General features: G+C 40.5%; 1 protein-coding gene across 1 annotated transcript in view; it reads left to right on the forward strand.

Annotated features, from left to right (window-relative positions):
- LOC311135382 (protein O-GlcNAcase-like) overlaps nucleotides 1–13,586 on the forward strand; it is a 44,909-nt gene that overhangs the window by 16,127 nt on the left and 15,196 nt on the right. Inside the window, exons 9-11 of the mRNA XM_084169318.1 lie at nucleotides 86–273; nucleotides 545–799; nucleotides 1,275–1,478. Of these exons, the coding sequence (XP_084025444.1) occupies nucleotides 86–273; nucleotides 545–799; nucleotides 1,275–1,478 (647 nt within the window). The remainder of the gene's footprint in view (nucleotides 1–85; nucleotides 274–544; nucleotides 800–1,274; nucleotides 1,479–13,586) is intronic.

Below are 13,586 nucleotides of genomic sequence, written 5' to 3' on the forward strand. Positions count from 1 at the left end.
TATATTTTTGTCTAGTATGTTGATATTTGTTATAAAAGCCTCTTGTATAGCATGTTGACAATGTCTCTGTTCTTGTCTCCTCCAGGTCGCCAGGTACCCCACAGCGGAGCTAAGTGTTCAGCTATTGACGTGTTATCACTAGGTGCCTCCTCCCTCTGCTCTGCTACTACAGTCACTACAGTGTTCCAACAGCCCATCATGGCCCCTACAGGCGCCCCCGACCCCAACAACCACCCCATGGCCAAGAGACTGCAACAACAAGAGGTGGAGGAGGTAGTTACTGATTTAACTTTGATCATTTTATATTAGATAGGGAAGAACATACAGTATGCAGTGCACATCCAATGGTTTTGAGTGTGTTTCCCTGGTTTGTCTCCATTGTGTCAAACAAGTCTCAGTCTACAGACAGTACAACAAAACAAAAGATTTCATTCCAACTGATCAAGGATAAACACACAATCGAACGTTTAAAAAAAATTCCACATGGGATCACCAAGATGGTGAGGCAATAACTTGTTTTCTAAATGTTTATAATGTTGTTCAGGTGGATGTTGAGAAGAAGGAGTCTGACGAAGAGCCCATGGAGATGGTTGTGGAGAAACCAGAGGAGACGGACCCAGAGTCAGACCCTCTAGCAGAGGCTGCAACTGAGACCAAGAGCAGCCTGGTCCTCATAGACAAGATGGCAGAGGATCTGAAGCCCATGGACACAGACAGGGAGGTCCTGGTTCCTGAGTCCAAGTCTCCAGAGGAGGACATTGACATGGCCCCCATGCAGACAGACGAACAGCTCAAACAGGTAAGTTGTTTGTGTGTGTGTCTGACCTGGGTTCAAATGCATGTGTATTTTGTTATTTAAATACTTATGTTCTGTGTATTTTAGTATTTTAAAATAATGCGGCCCTACTTCTATTGGAAGTATTTGAAAGTACTTTCAAAACAGTTCCTACAAATAGCTTAGTATTTGAAACTATTTTCAAATACTTTTTTCCAAACATTATTTCAAATACCAGACCTGGGTCCAAATGCATGGGAGTATTTAAATATTTGTATTTGAAAATACACTTCTCTGTGTATTTCAGTATCTTCAAATACATGCCAAGTTTATTCCAATATTCAACTACTTGTATTTTCAAACAAAAAATATACAAATTCTTACTTTCAAATGTCTTTTGAGAGTAATTGAAATACCTTAAATAGTGTGTGTGTGTGTCCGTGACTCAGATTATCCAAAGTGATTTATGTTTAAACAATTACTTTTATTTGTCTTTCAGGATGTCTTTGTGCCTGGTCCCAATGAGAAGGCATTGTACACGGCAGAGCCTCTCTCTCTGGAGGACCTGACCCTACTAGCTGAGCTCTTCTACCTGCCCTATGAATACGGACCCAAGGCCCTGCACATGCTCAAGGAGTTCAACTGGCTACGGGCCAATAGCAGCACCGTCAGCGTCAACTGCGAGGGCAAGGAGCCAGAGAAGGTAGGTGGGAGAGAAGTAGGGGATGGGTAGGGAGGAGGGAGATTGTCCTTAAGTTAGTCATTGAGGTTAGTCATTTGAATTTTATTCTGATATTCAGAACTATGAAATATTCAGATGTGGTGGTGATCACCACTGCGTTTCAAAATGGTATTTGTGTAGTACCTTTATGCAGCCATTGGAGGTGGGTTTAAAAAAATGAAACTGTATCCATGCAGTGGCACACACACTGTAAAATCTCCTCACAGAGATGACAGTTTTGTCGTGTCAATACATTTAGTTCTAACAAAGGCTGTGTATGAGGGAGGCAAGATAGCGGCATGAGAGGTTGTAACGTTTCTAGCTGAAGAGCAATTTTAGGGTTTTCTCACAAAGTTGTTAATTTTAGGCTGCAGTTGCAACAACAAAAATATATATAGCCATACAGTGTAGCTATTTTTAATCATTTTGTAATTAATCAAGCCATTGAAATATTTTTTGGGACGATTTCCAACGAACAAGCTAGCTAGCTATCAAAAAGTTTCAGCGTGTTTAGCTAACATTAGCTAGCTAACATCTTCATAGATAGCAGCATGGAGTCAGGACGTAACCAAACGGTTGCTGAGATAATGGATGTTGAGACTTCCAAGGAGAAAAGAGGCTTTGCTGAAACTCATTCATATGCTTGTAGTGTAGAAAAGGGGGGTAGGCCTCCCGAGTGGCGCAGCGGTCTAAGGCACTGCATCGCAGTGCTTGAGGCATCACTACAGACCCAGGTTTGATTCCGGGCTGTGTTGCAGCCGGCTCCAACCGGGAGACCCATGAGGCGGTGCACAATTGGCCCAGCGTCGTCCGGGTTAGGGGAGGGTTTGGCCGGCCGGGATGTCCTTGTCCCATCGCGCTCTAGTGACTCCTGTGGCGGGCCGGGCGCATGCACGCTGACACGGTCGGCAGTTGTACAGTGTTTCGTCCGACACGTTGGTGCGGCTGGCTTCCGGGTTAAGCAACCAGTGTGTTAAGAAGCAGTGCGGCTTGGCAGGGTCGTGTTTCGGAGGACTCATGGCTCTCGACCTTCACCTCTCCTGAGTCCGTACGGGAGTTGCAGCGATGGGACAAGACTGTAACTACCAATATATATATATATATATATATATACTACCGTTCAAAAGTTTGGGGTCACTTAGAAATGTCCTTTTTTTAGAAAGAAAATAGTACCCGCAAAACACCAGTCTTAACGCCAACAGTGAAGAGGCAATTCCGGGATGCTGACCTTCTAGGCAGAGTTGCAAAGAAAAAGCCAAATCTCAGACTGGCCAATAAAAAGAAAAGATTAAGATGGGCAGTCTGAGATATGGCTTTTTCTTTGCAACTCTGCCTAGAAGGTCAGCATCCTGGAGTTGCCTCTTCACTGTTGATGTTGAGACTGGTGTTTTGCAGGTACTATTTAATGAAGCTGCCAGTTGAGGACCTGTGAGGTGCCTGTTTCTCAAACTAGACACTCTAATGTATTTGTCCTTTTGCTCCTCTTTCTATTCTGGTTAGAGCCAGTTTGCACTGTTCTGTGAAGGGAGTAGTACACAGCGTTGTACGAGATCTTCAATTCCTTAGCAGCTTCTCGCATGGAATAGCCTTAATTTCTCAGAACAAGAATAGACTGACGAGTTTCAGAAGAAAGTTATTTGTTTCTGGACATTTTGAGCCTGTAATCGAACCCACAATTGCTAATGCTCCAGATACTCAACTAGTCTCAAGAAGGCCAGTTGTATTGCTTCTTTAATCAGCCCAACAGTTTTCAGCTGTGCTAACATAATTGCAAAAGGGTTTTCTAATGATCAATTAGCCTTTTAAAATGATAAACTTGGATTAGCAAACACAACGTGCCATTGGAACACAGGACTGATGGTGGCTGATAGTGGCCCTCTGTACGCCTATGTAGATATTCCATTAAAAATCAGCAGTTTCCAGCTACAATAGCCATTTACAACATTAACAATGTCTACACTGTATTTCTGATCAATTTGATGTTATTCTAATGGACAAAAAAAATGCATTTCTTTCAAAAACAAGGACATTTCTAAGTGACCCCAAACTTTTGAACAGTAGTGTATATACAGTTGAAGTCGGAGTTTACATACACCTTAGCCAAATACATTTAACGTTTTCCACAATTCCTGACATTTTAATCCTAGTAAAAATTCCCTGTCTTAGGTCAGTTAGGATCACCACTTTATTTTAAGAATGTGAAATGTCAGAATAATAGTACAGAGTGATTTATTTCAGCTTATATTTCTTTCATCACATTCCCAGTGGGTCAGAAGTTTACATACACTCAATTAGTATTTGGTAGCATTGCCTTTAAATTGTTTAACTTGGGTCAAACGTTTCGGTTAGCCTTCCACAAGCTTCCCACAATAAGTTGGGTGAATTTTGGCCCATTCCTCCTGACAGAGCTGGTGTAACTGAGTCAGGTTTGTAGGCCTCCTTGCTCGCACACGCTTTTTCAGTTCTGCCCACAAATGTTCTATAGGATTGAGGTCAGGGCTTTGTGATGGCCACTCCAATACCTTGACTTTGTTGTCCTTATGCCATTTTGCCACAACTTTGGAAGTATGCTTGGGGTCATTGTCCATTTGGAAGACCCATTTGCGACCAAGCTTTAACTTCCTGACTGATGTCTTGAGATGTTGCTTCAATATATCCACATAATTTTCCATCCTCATGATGCCATCTATTTTGTGAAGTGCACCAGTCCCTCCTGCAGCAAAGCACCCCCACAGCATGATGCTGCCACCTCCGTGCTTCACGGTTGGGATGGTGTTCTTCGGCTTGCAAGCCATCCCCTTTTTCCTCAAAACATAACGATGGTCATTATGGCCAAACAGTTATATTTTTGTTTCATCAGGCCAGAGGACATTTCTCCAAAAAGTACGATCTTTGTACCCATGTGCATTTGCAAACCGTAGTCTGGCTTTTTTATGGCGGTTTTGGAGCAGTGGCTTCTTCCTTGCTGAGCGGCCTTTCAGGTTATGTCGATATAGGACTTGTTTTACTGTGGATATAGATACTTCTGTACCTGTTTCCTCCAGCATCTTCACAAGGTCCTTTGCTGTTGTTCTGGGATTGATTTGCACTTTTCGCACCAAAGTATGTTCATCTCTAGGAGACAGAACGCGTCTCCTTCCTGAGCGGTATGATGGCTGCGTGGTCCCATGGTGTTTATACTTGCGTACTATTGTTTGTACAGATTAACGTGGTACCTTCAGGCATTTGGAAATTGCTCCCAAGGATGAACCAGATTTGTGGAGGTCTACAATTTTTTTGGCTGATTTCTTTTGATTTTCCCATGATGTCAAGCAAAGAGGCACTGAGTTTGAAGGTAGGCCTTGAAATACATTCACAGGTGTTATGATGAGTTTCTAGGGTATCAAGTGATTACGAATATAAGGATGTACTTGGACACTTTTGATGGGGAGTTCATATAATATATTTAATATGGTACCATGGTTAGTTATAACAGACATAGCCCTGTCTCTTCCAACTTCCTAACTCCATAACAAAGAGATCCCTCAGCTTATATACACTCTGTTACAAGTCTCTTCACGAACATCTGGTAAACCTCCATGGGCACTCCCATTCTTTGACGTTATTACTCTTTACCCCTGTCACTATATCCTGTCCATCAATTATTCTAAGATCAACCTCAGTAATCTCCTTTGACATAACGGAATATAGACTGTCTCACCAAACCACTTATCTACTAACTCTAACCTGGTCCACACAACACAATGACATCATTACAATCCACTTTTTTTTTTTCTTCTTTTGTGTTAAGTAAGATTACTTAACCCCCAACAATTCATATTAAATACAATATTCCCAATCAGTAGTGTGTATACAGTGAGGGAAAAAAGTATTTGATCCCCTGCTAATTTTGTACGTTTGCCCACTGACAAAGAAATGATCAGTCTATAATTTTAATGGTAGGTTTATTTGAACAGTGAGAGATAGAATAACAACAAATAAAACCAGAAAAACGCATGTCAAAAATGTAATGAATTGATTTGCATTTTAATGAGGGAAATAAGTATTTGACCCCCTCTCAATCAGAAAGATTTCTGGCTCCCAGGTGTCTTTTATACAGGTAACGAGCTGAGATTAGGAGCACACTCTTAAAGGGAGTGCTCCTAATCTCATTTTGTTACCTGTATAAAAGACACCTGTCCACAGAAGCAATCAATCAGATTCCAAACTCTCCACCATGGCCAAGACCAAAGAGCTCTCCAAGGATGTCAGGGACAAGATTGTAGACCTACACAAGGCTGGAATGGGCTACAAGACCATCGCCAAGCAGCTTGGTGAGAAGGTGACAACAGTTGGTGCGATTATTCGCAAATGGAAGAAACATAAAATAACTGTCAATCTCCCTCGGCCTGGGGCTCCATGCAAGATCTCACCTCGTGGAGTTGCAATGATCATGGGAACGGTGAGGAATCAGCCCAGATCTACACGGGAGGATCTTGTCAATGATCTCAAGGCAGCTGGGACCATAGTCACCAAGAAAACAATTGGTAACACACTATGCCGTGAAGGACTGAAATCCTGCAGCGCCCGTAAGGCCCCCCTGCTCAAGAAAGCACATATACATGCCCGTCTGAAGTTTGCCAATGAACATCTGAATGATTCAGAGGAGAACTGGGTGAAAGTGTTGTGGTCAGATGAGACCAACATTAAGCTCTTTGGCATCAACTCAACTCGCCGTGTTTGGAGGAGGAGGAATGCTGCCTGTGACCCCAAGAACACCATCCCCACCGTCAAACATGGAGGTGGAAACATTATGCTTTGGGGGTGTTTTTCTGCTAAGGGGATAGGACAACTTCACCGCATCAAAGGGACGATGGATGAGGCCATGTACCATCAAATCTTGGGTGAGAACCTCCTTCCCTCAGCCAGGGCATTGAAAATGGGTCGTGGATGGGTATTCCAGCATGACAATGACCCAAAACACACAGCCAAGGCAACAAAGGAGTGGCTCAAGAAGAAGCACATTAAGATCCTGGAGTGGCCTAGCCAGTCTCCAGACCTTAATCCCATAGAACATCTGTGGAGGGAGCTGAAGGTTCAAGTTGCCAAACGTCAGCCTCAACCTTAATGACTTGGAGAAGATCTGCAAAGGGGAGTGGGACAAAATCCCTCCTGAGATGTGTGCAAACCTGGTGGCCAACTACAAGAAACGTCTGACCTCTGTGATTGCCAACAAGGGTTTTGCCACCAAGTACTAAGTCATGTTTTGCAGAGGGGTCAAATACTTATTTCCCTCATTAAAATGCAAATCAATTTATAAAATTTTTGACATGCGTTTTTCTGGATTTTGTTGTTGTTATTCTGTCTCACTGTTGAAATAAACCTACCATTAACATTATAGACTGATCATGTCTTTGTCAGTGGGCAAACGTACAAAATCAGCAGGGGATCAAATACGTTTTTCCCTCACTGTACCTACTACCCAAATTAGCAAATTGAGATAAATCCAATTTTATTATCAATACAGCTAAGCATCCCCTCTTTCTCCCGGCACTTAAATCTTCTGGCGTCTTTTCATTATGTTCTTCAGACAGCTTCATATTTCAAAACGACTTGCCCATGACAATGTCACAATTACAATGTGTCATTCGAGTCACCACCTTTTCTACAACCTCATTATCTTGTCCATTTGCCAACCATTATGCCCACATCATTAAAAATGTTGCATTTGAACATATCTTTCTCCATTCTCACTCAATGGTGGACTCCTGTCCCACTCCTTCGAGATAGAAATATGAGAAAATCCTTTGATAGCTTCCATTGTCTTGTTGTACACCAGTTGCATGTAAAAGTGGTATTTTACAAAATATCTTCAACGCCTCTGATATTCATCTTCAGCCGGTTCATAGTTTGTTACTTTTATTTAGGTTCACACCCTTCTAGGCCAAATTATCCCTGATATGCATCAAGACAGCATCTGTATTTACCTCACTAGAAGACAAACATAACATTTTAATTGATTTAATTTCTAATCCAATAAATCCATATAAACATTTACCACATGACAGATTATTGTTTTAACAATTATTCTTTAATACCAATTTCTAATATACTTCCCAATTTCTGTTCACATCGCTCTGTGTAGGGTGTTCTCCTTTCATCGCACCAATATGGATTCAAGATTCACTGCTGCAACGACACACAGACATAGACACAAAAACAAAAACAATGCTCCACATTAACAGTTCCATCTTCCTCCTCTGATTTTTATTACCTCCTACAGTGGGACAAATAGATGTACAAATCTGTCTCTGCTACTGTCCCCTCCATTGAGGTAGCCAGCGACACCTAGTACTAACCACCACACCTAGATTCTGTCCAGCTCTTACTTCTGTAATCCTCTACTGCCACACAGTCTCCCATGCACAGAAAATGCCCAGATTCTCCTCTTAGTTCTTTCAAGAAACCTTCACCTTTTTGAAAGAAAGTCTGCAGAACATTGTTAGTTGAGACACAATATGCTACTTTACACTGTCTTCTTATCAATCAGTCAGGAAAGTCCTCGATTAGGAAGTGCACATTCTTGCATCTTGTTATAGTCACTCTTTCCATAGACATGCCTCCACTACATTCTACCTTATACCACAAATACATTTTCACCGAAAACATTTAATCTAACCCATAACACATTAATTACTACTGCTCATATTCTTACTACAGTATGCACATGTACCAATAAATCCTCATACCATCAGTACTACCCCCTGTTCTGAACACATGAGTCACAACGTGATTCATGCTTTCAAAAACAAAACACTAACTTTGCCTATTAAACCAAAATAATAAATGAAATTAAAATGACAACATTTGATAATACCTCAACTTACTTCTATCCCGTAAAGTAATTCAAGATTAGTACAATTGACTAGCAACAGTTATCCCTCATTCAGAGAAAGCTCTCTCTCTCTCTCTTTTGTTATTTTATGCTTTGAATCATATACACTGCTAAAAAAAATAAAGGGAACACTTAAACAACACAATGTAACTCCAAGTCAATCACACTTCTGTGAAATCAAACTGTCCACTTAGGAAGCAACACTGATTGACAATACATTTCACATGCTGTTGTGCAAATGGAATAGACAACGGGTGGAAATTATAGGCAATTAGCAAGACACCCCCAATAAAGAAGTGGTTCTGCAGGTGGTGACCACAGACCACTTCTCAGTTCCTATGCTTCCTGGCTGATGTTTTGGTCACTTTTGAATGCTGGCGGTGCTTTCACTCTAGTGGTAGCATGAGACGGAGTCTACAACCCACACATGTGGCTCAGGTAGTGCAGCTCGTCCAGGATGGCACAACAATGCGAGCTGTGGCAAGAAGGTTTGCTGTGTCTGTCAGCGTAGTGTCCAGAGCATGGAGGCGCTACCAGGAGACAGGCCAGTACATCAGGAGACGTGGAGGAGGCCGTAGGAGGGCAACAACCCAGCAGCAGGACCGCTACCTCCGCCTTTGTGCAAGGAGGAGCAGGAGGAGCACTGCCAGAGCCCTGCAAAATGACCTCCAGCAGGCCACAAATGTGCATGTGTCTGCTCAAACGGTCAGAAATAGACTCCATGAGAGTGGTATGAGGGCCCGACGTCCACAGGTGGGGGTTGTACTTACAGCCCAACACCGTGCAGGACGTTTGGCATTTGCCAGAGAACACCAAGATTGGCAAATTCGCCACTGGCGCCCTGTGCTCTTCACAGATGAAAGCAGGTTCACACTGAGCACGTGACAGACGTGACAGAGTCTGGAGACGCCGTGGAGAACGTTCTGCTGCCTGCAACATCCTCCAGCATGACCGGTTTGGCGGTGGGTCAGTCATGGTGTGGGGTGGCATTTCTTTGGGGGGCCGCACAGCCCTCCATGTGCTCGCCAGAGGTAGCCTGACTGCCATTAGGTACCGAGATGAGATCCTCAGACCCCTTGTGAGACCAAATGCTGGTGCGGTTGGCCCTGGGTTCCTCCTAATGCAAGACAATGCTAGACCTCATATGGCTGGAGTGTGTCAGCAGTTCCTGCAAGAGGAAGGCATTGATGCTATGGACTGGCCCGCCCATTCCCCAGACCTGAATCCAATTGAGGACATCTGGGACATCATGTCTCGCTCCATCCACCAACGCCACGTTGCACCACAGACTGTCCAGGAGTTGGCGGATGCTTTAGTCCAGGTCTGGGAGGAGATCTCTCAGGAGACCATCCACCACCTCATCAGGAGCATGCCCAGGCATTGTAGGGAGGTCATACAGGCACGTGGAGGCCACACACACTACTGAGCCTCATTTTGACTTGTTTTAAGGACATTACATCAAAGTTGGATCAGCCTGTAGTGTGGTTTTCCACTTTAATTTTGAGGGTGACTCCAAATCCAGACCTCCATGGGTTGATAAATTTGATTTCCATTGATAATTGTTGTGTGATTTTGTTGTCAGCACATTCAACTATGTAAATAAAAAAGTATTTAATAAGATTATTTCATTCATTCAGATCTAGGATGTGTTGTTTAAGTGTTCCCTTAATTTTTTTGAGCAGTGTATATTATTATCAAATTATAAACTTTTTCACTATTTTCAGTATTATAAATTACCCTCAACTCGGTAAAATAAACTATCTTAAAGTCCTCATCTCATGCCATTAGAATTACCAGTGTGGGTAATCAATTCACACTAGAAAGTCAGTACAGAGTGCAGAGGTAATTGAAATCATTCAACGAATTGTTCCATTCTATAGGATACTAATCATTACCAACATTCAAAACATTTCATAAATGTTGTGTATCCCAAGTGTACATTAAGTCCTCATGGCATTTCTTCTCATATGAAATCATGTGTATACCCAAAACTCCCTCAAAAAAGAAAAAGGAAACTTGATAAAATTCACTGTGTGCTCCTTTAAGACTTATCACCTTTGAACTGTTGAAACCCCCCTAAAATCAAAATAACAACCCTTTATAAACATCATACTAGGTGTGTTGTGTGCTTTATTTGAAAAACCCAATTGAAAACAACAAATAAAAATAGCCAGGCCCTACTTAATTTGGTAGCTCCCTTTTACGACCTAATACTGCCTAACTTCACTAAACTGCTCCCCCTAGCCCTGGGCAACATTCCAATGAGATAAGGAAATCCCCTTTCTCCTGGAAAATAAATTATACATTTCATTAACATTCAATTACAATCAGTAATCCAAAGATAGTAAGTACACACAAAACATGATACAGATATACACAGTCCTATCTCATCAATAATCATTTGTATCAATCTAATTCCTCATAACTACTCCATAAAAATATTATATAAAATCTCTCAAAAGATGAAAACCACTCAAATTTCTCTTAGTATATAATGAGTATGTTTAATTGATTACTCTTCAGACTTTATCCTCTGTAATTCTCACACTGATCATTGAACCCCTAAATCTGCTCCATGTGATCCCATATCAAATTATCCCTTATCGTTTACTTGATAACAACATAGGAAATACCTGTTTCCCCTTATATTGTTCCTGTCACCCCTATAAATGTCATATTTCATTAATTAGCCAATACAATCACGTACTCTGCGCAAGTAAGCCAGGTGTCGCTATTTTAACAGGCAACTTTAAGGGTCATATACTGAGTCATGAAGCAGATGATGCAGGGAGATGGATTATGCTATTGGTAGATGTCAACCACATTAAATTAATTGTTGTGAATACTTATGCTACCAATAACAAGTCAAGTAACTGTATTTTATTTAGAGACATTGAGAGGAAAAAAGTAAAATTGTCTAAATTTTTGTTTGCCAAAGTAATATGGGGTGAAGATTTTAATACAGTATTACATGATAATCTAGATAGATGGCCTCCTAAGGATAGCAACTCAGATTGTGAGATAAGGAATATTTGTTTAAGATTAGGTGTTCTAGATATTTGGAGACATAAGAACACTTATAAGAAGATGTTTACATGGAGTACCAAAGATTTATCTATACAATCCGTATTGATTTCTGGTTAATATCTGAAGTTATGGCTGACAAGGTTGGTACAGTCTCAATTGAACCATCGATTTTAACAGATCTTAAAGGGATTTCAATAATGATAAATATGCATGGTTTGTCAACATAAAAAGTTAAAGGTTACTGGAAACTGAATAAGACTTTACTAGAGAATTAAGTATTTATGAAGGAAGGAGCAGGAATTGTTGATAAATATTGGAACCGTGCGTGTGTTATGAATACGCTTGGAAGTTACTGGGAGCTAATTAAATTTGATATAAGGCTTTTGGCTATTTCAATGGGGAAAGAAATTGCTCGTGCCAAGAGAGAGAGAATATAACATCATAAAGGGAATAATGGATTGTACAAAAAAAAACGGATCTAACCAATCAGGAATTACTGACGCTATCATCACTGCAAATGCAGTTAGACTGTATTTACGAGGAAATGGCCCGGGGAGTGTTTGTAAGATCAAGATGAAAATGGATGGAAGAGGGAGAGGAAATACAAAATATTTATTTAATTTAGAGAAAAGGGCAGGCGAAATGACTTCTGATGTAAATTTCAATAGTACTCCCAATGAGAATCCTAAAATAAATCTCTCAGCATGTTGCCCAGTTTTTATCAGAATCTGTATACATCAGCCCAGTCAACTTCCAATATGGATTTTTTTTGGGACACTGTAGCAAACACTTCTAAGAAGATTTAGAATGATTTCAGGGATGTTTGTGATGAGGTATCTGAAATTGAGATAAAATATTGTATTAAAAGCCTTAAGGACAATAGATCCCCTGGAAATTATGGTTTAACAAGTGAGTTCTCTAAAACATTCAATGATCGATTGATTCCGTTCATTCTTACTATGTTCCAAGAATCAATAGAAAAAGGGGAGTTACCGGCTTCCTTAAAGCAAGGTGTAATTACTTTGATTCCCAAACCTAATAAGGGTAGTCTTTTTATAGACAACTGGAGGCCCATTAGCCTGTTGAATAATGATGGAAAGTTATTTGCCCTTGTATTTGCTAAGAGGTGGAAACAAGGCTTACATCATATAATTGAAGAACAGTCTGGTTTTATGCATGGTCAACACATTAGTAGTAACATCAGGTTAATCTTAGATATGATTGACTATAATGACCTCATCCTTGATGATAGTTTTCTTAAGTTTGTAGATTTTTATAAAGCTTTTGACACTGTAGAACATGAGTTTATGTTCAAAGCAGTACGTTTTTTGGGGTTTGGTGATAAAAAAAAAAAAAAAAGCAATCCAAACTTTATACAGTGGTTGTATTAGCTCACGGGACATCCCAAAGATTTGATGTTGGGCGTGGCATTAGGCAGGGCTGCCTAATTAGTTCATTTTTATTTTTATTGGTTACTCAAATTATGGATTTTCAAGGTATTTCAGTACTTGGCAAGGAATGTAAACTATGTCAACTGGCTGATGATACCACCATATTTTTGAGAGACAGGAATGAGGTTTCTAAAGCAGTTTCCAGTATGGTAGAGCTTTCCTTGGTTTTAGGTTTGCAAATTAATATCACTAAGTCAGTCTTATTTCCATTCAAGGACTGTGTTTTACAGGAGGTACAGTATATGGTATCCCAATGAAAGATAAGGTAACTTATCTTGGAATTGTTATATGCAAGGATGAAAAACAAAGGAGTAATTTAAACGTTAACCCTATTATTGAGAAAACAAATAAGAAATTGAACCTCTGGTTACTGAGAGATATTTCATTATATGGTCAGGTTTTATTGTCCAAAGCTGATGGTTATCCAGGTCGGTTTATGTCTCGTTATCACTTGACTTATCCCCCTTTATAATTTTATTTGGAGGAACAAGCCTCACTATCTACGGAAAGATATTCTCAGTAATACCAAAGAACAAGGAAATCTTGGGGTTTTAGATTTCAATACTCTAAATAATACTTTGAAAATAAATTGGATTCAGAAGTATATTAAGAACCAGAATAGTATTTGGAATGTCTTCCCTAAGTCATTATTTGACTCTGTTGGTGGTTTCGAATTTCTGCTTCGGTGTAATTTTGATGTTGATAAAATCCCTGTAGGCCAAATTCCATAAGCAGGCA

This window comes from Coregonus lavaretus (assembly GCF_964263955.1).
Source record: "Coregonus lavaretus genome assembly, chromosome: 1".
NCBI classification, from domain to species: domain Eukaryota; kingdom Metazoa; phylum Chordata; class Actinopteri; order Salmoniformes; family Salmonidae; genus Coregonus; species Coregonus lavaretus.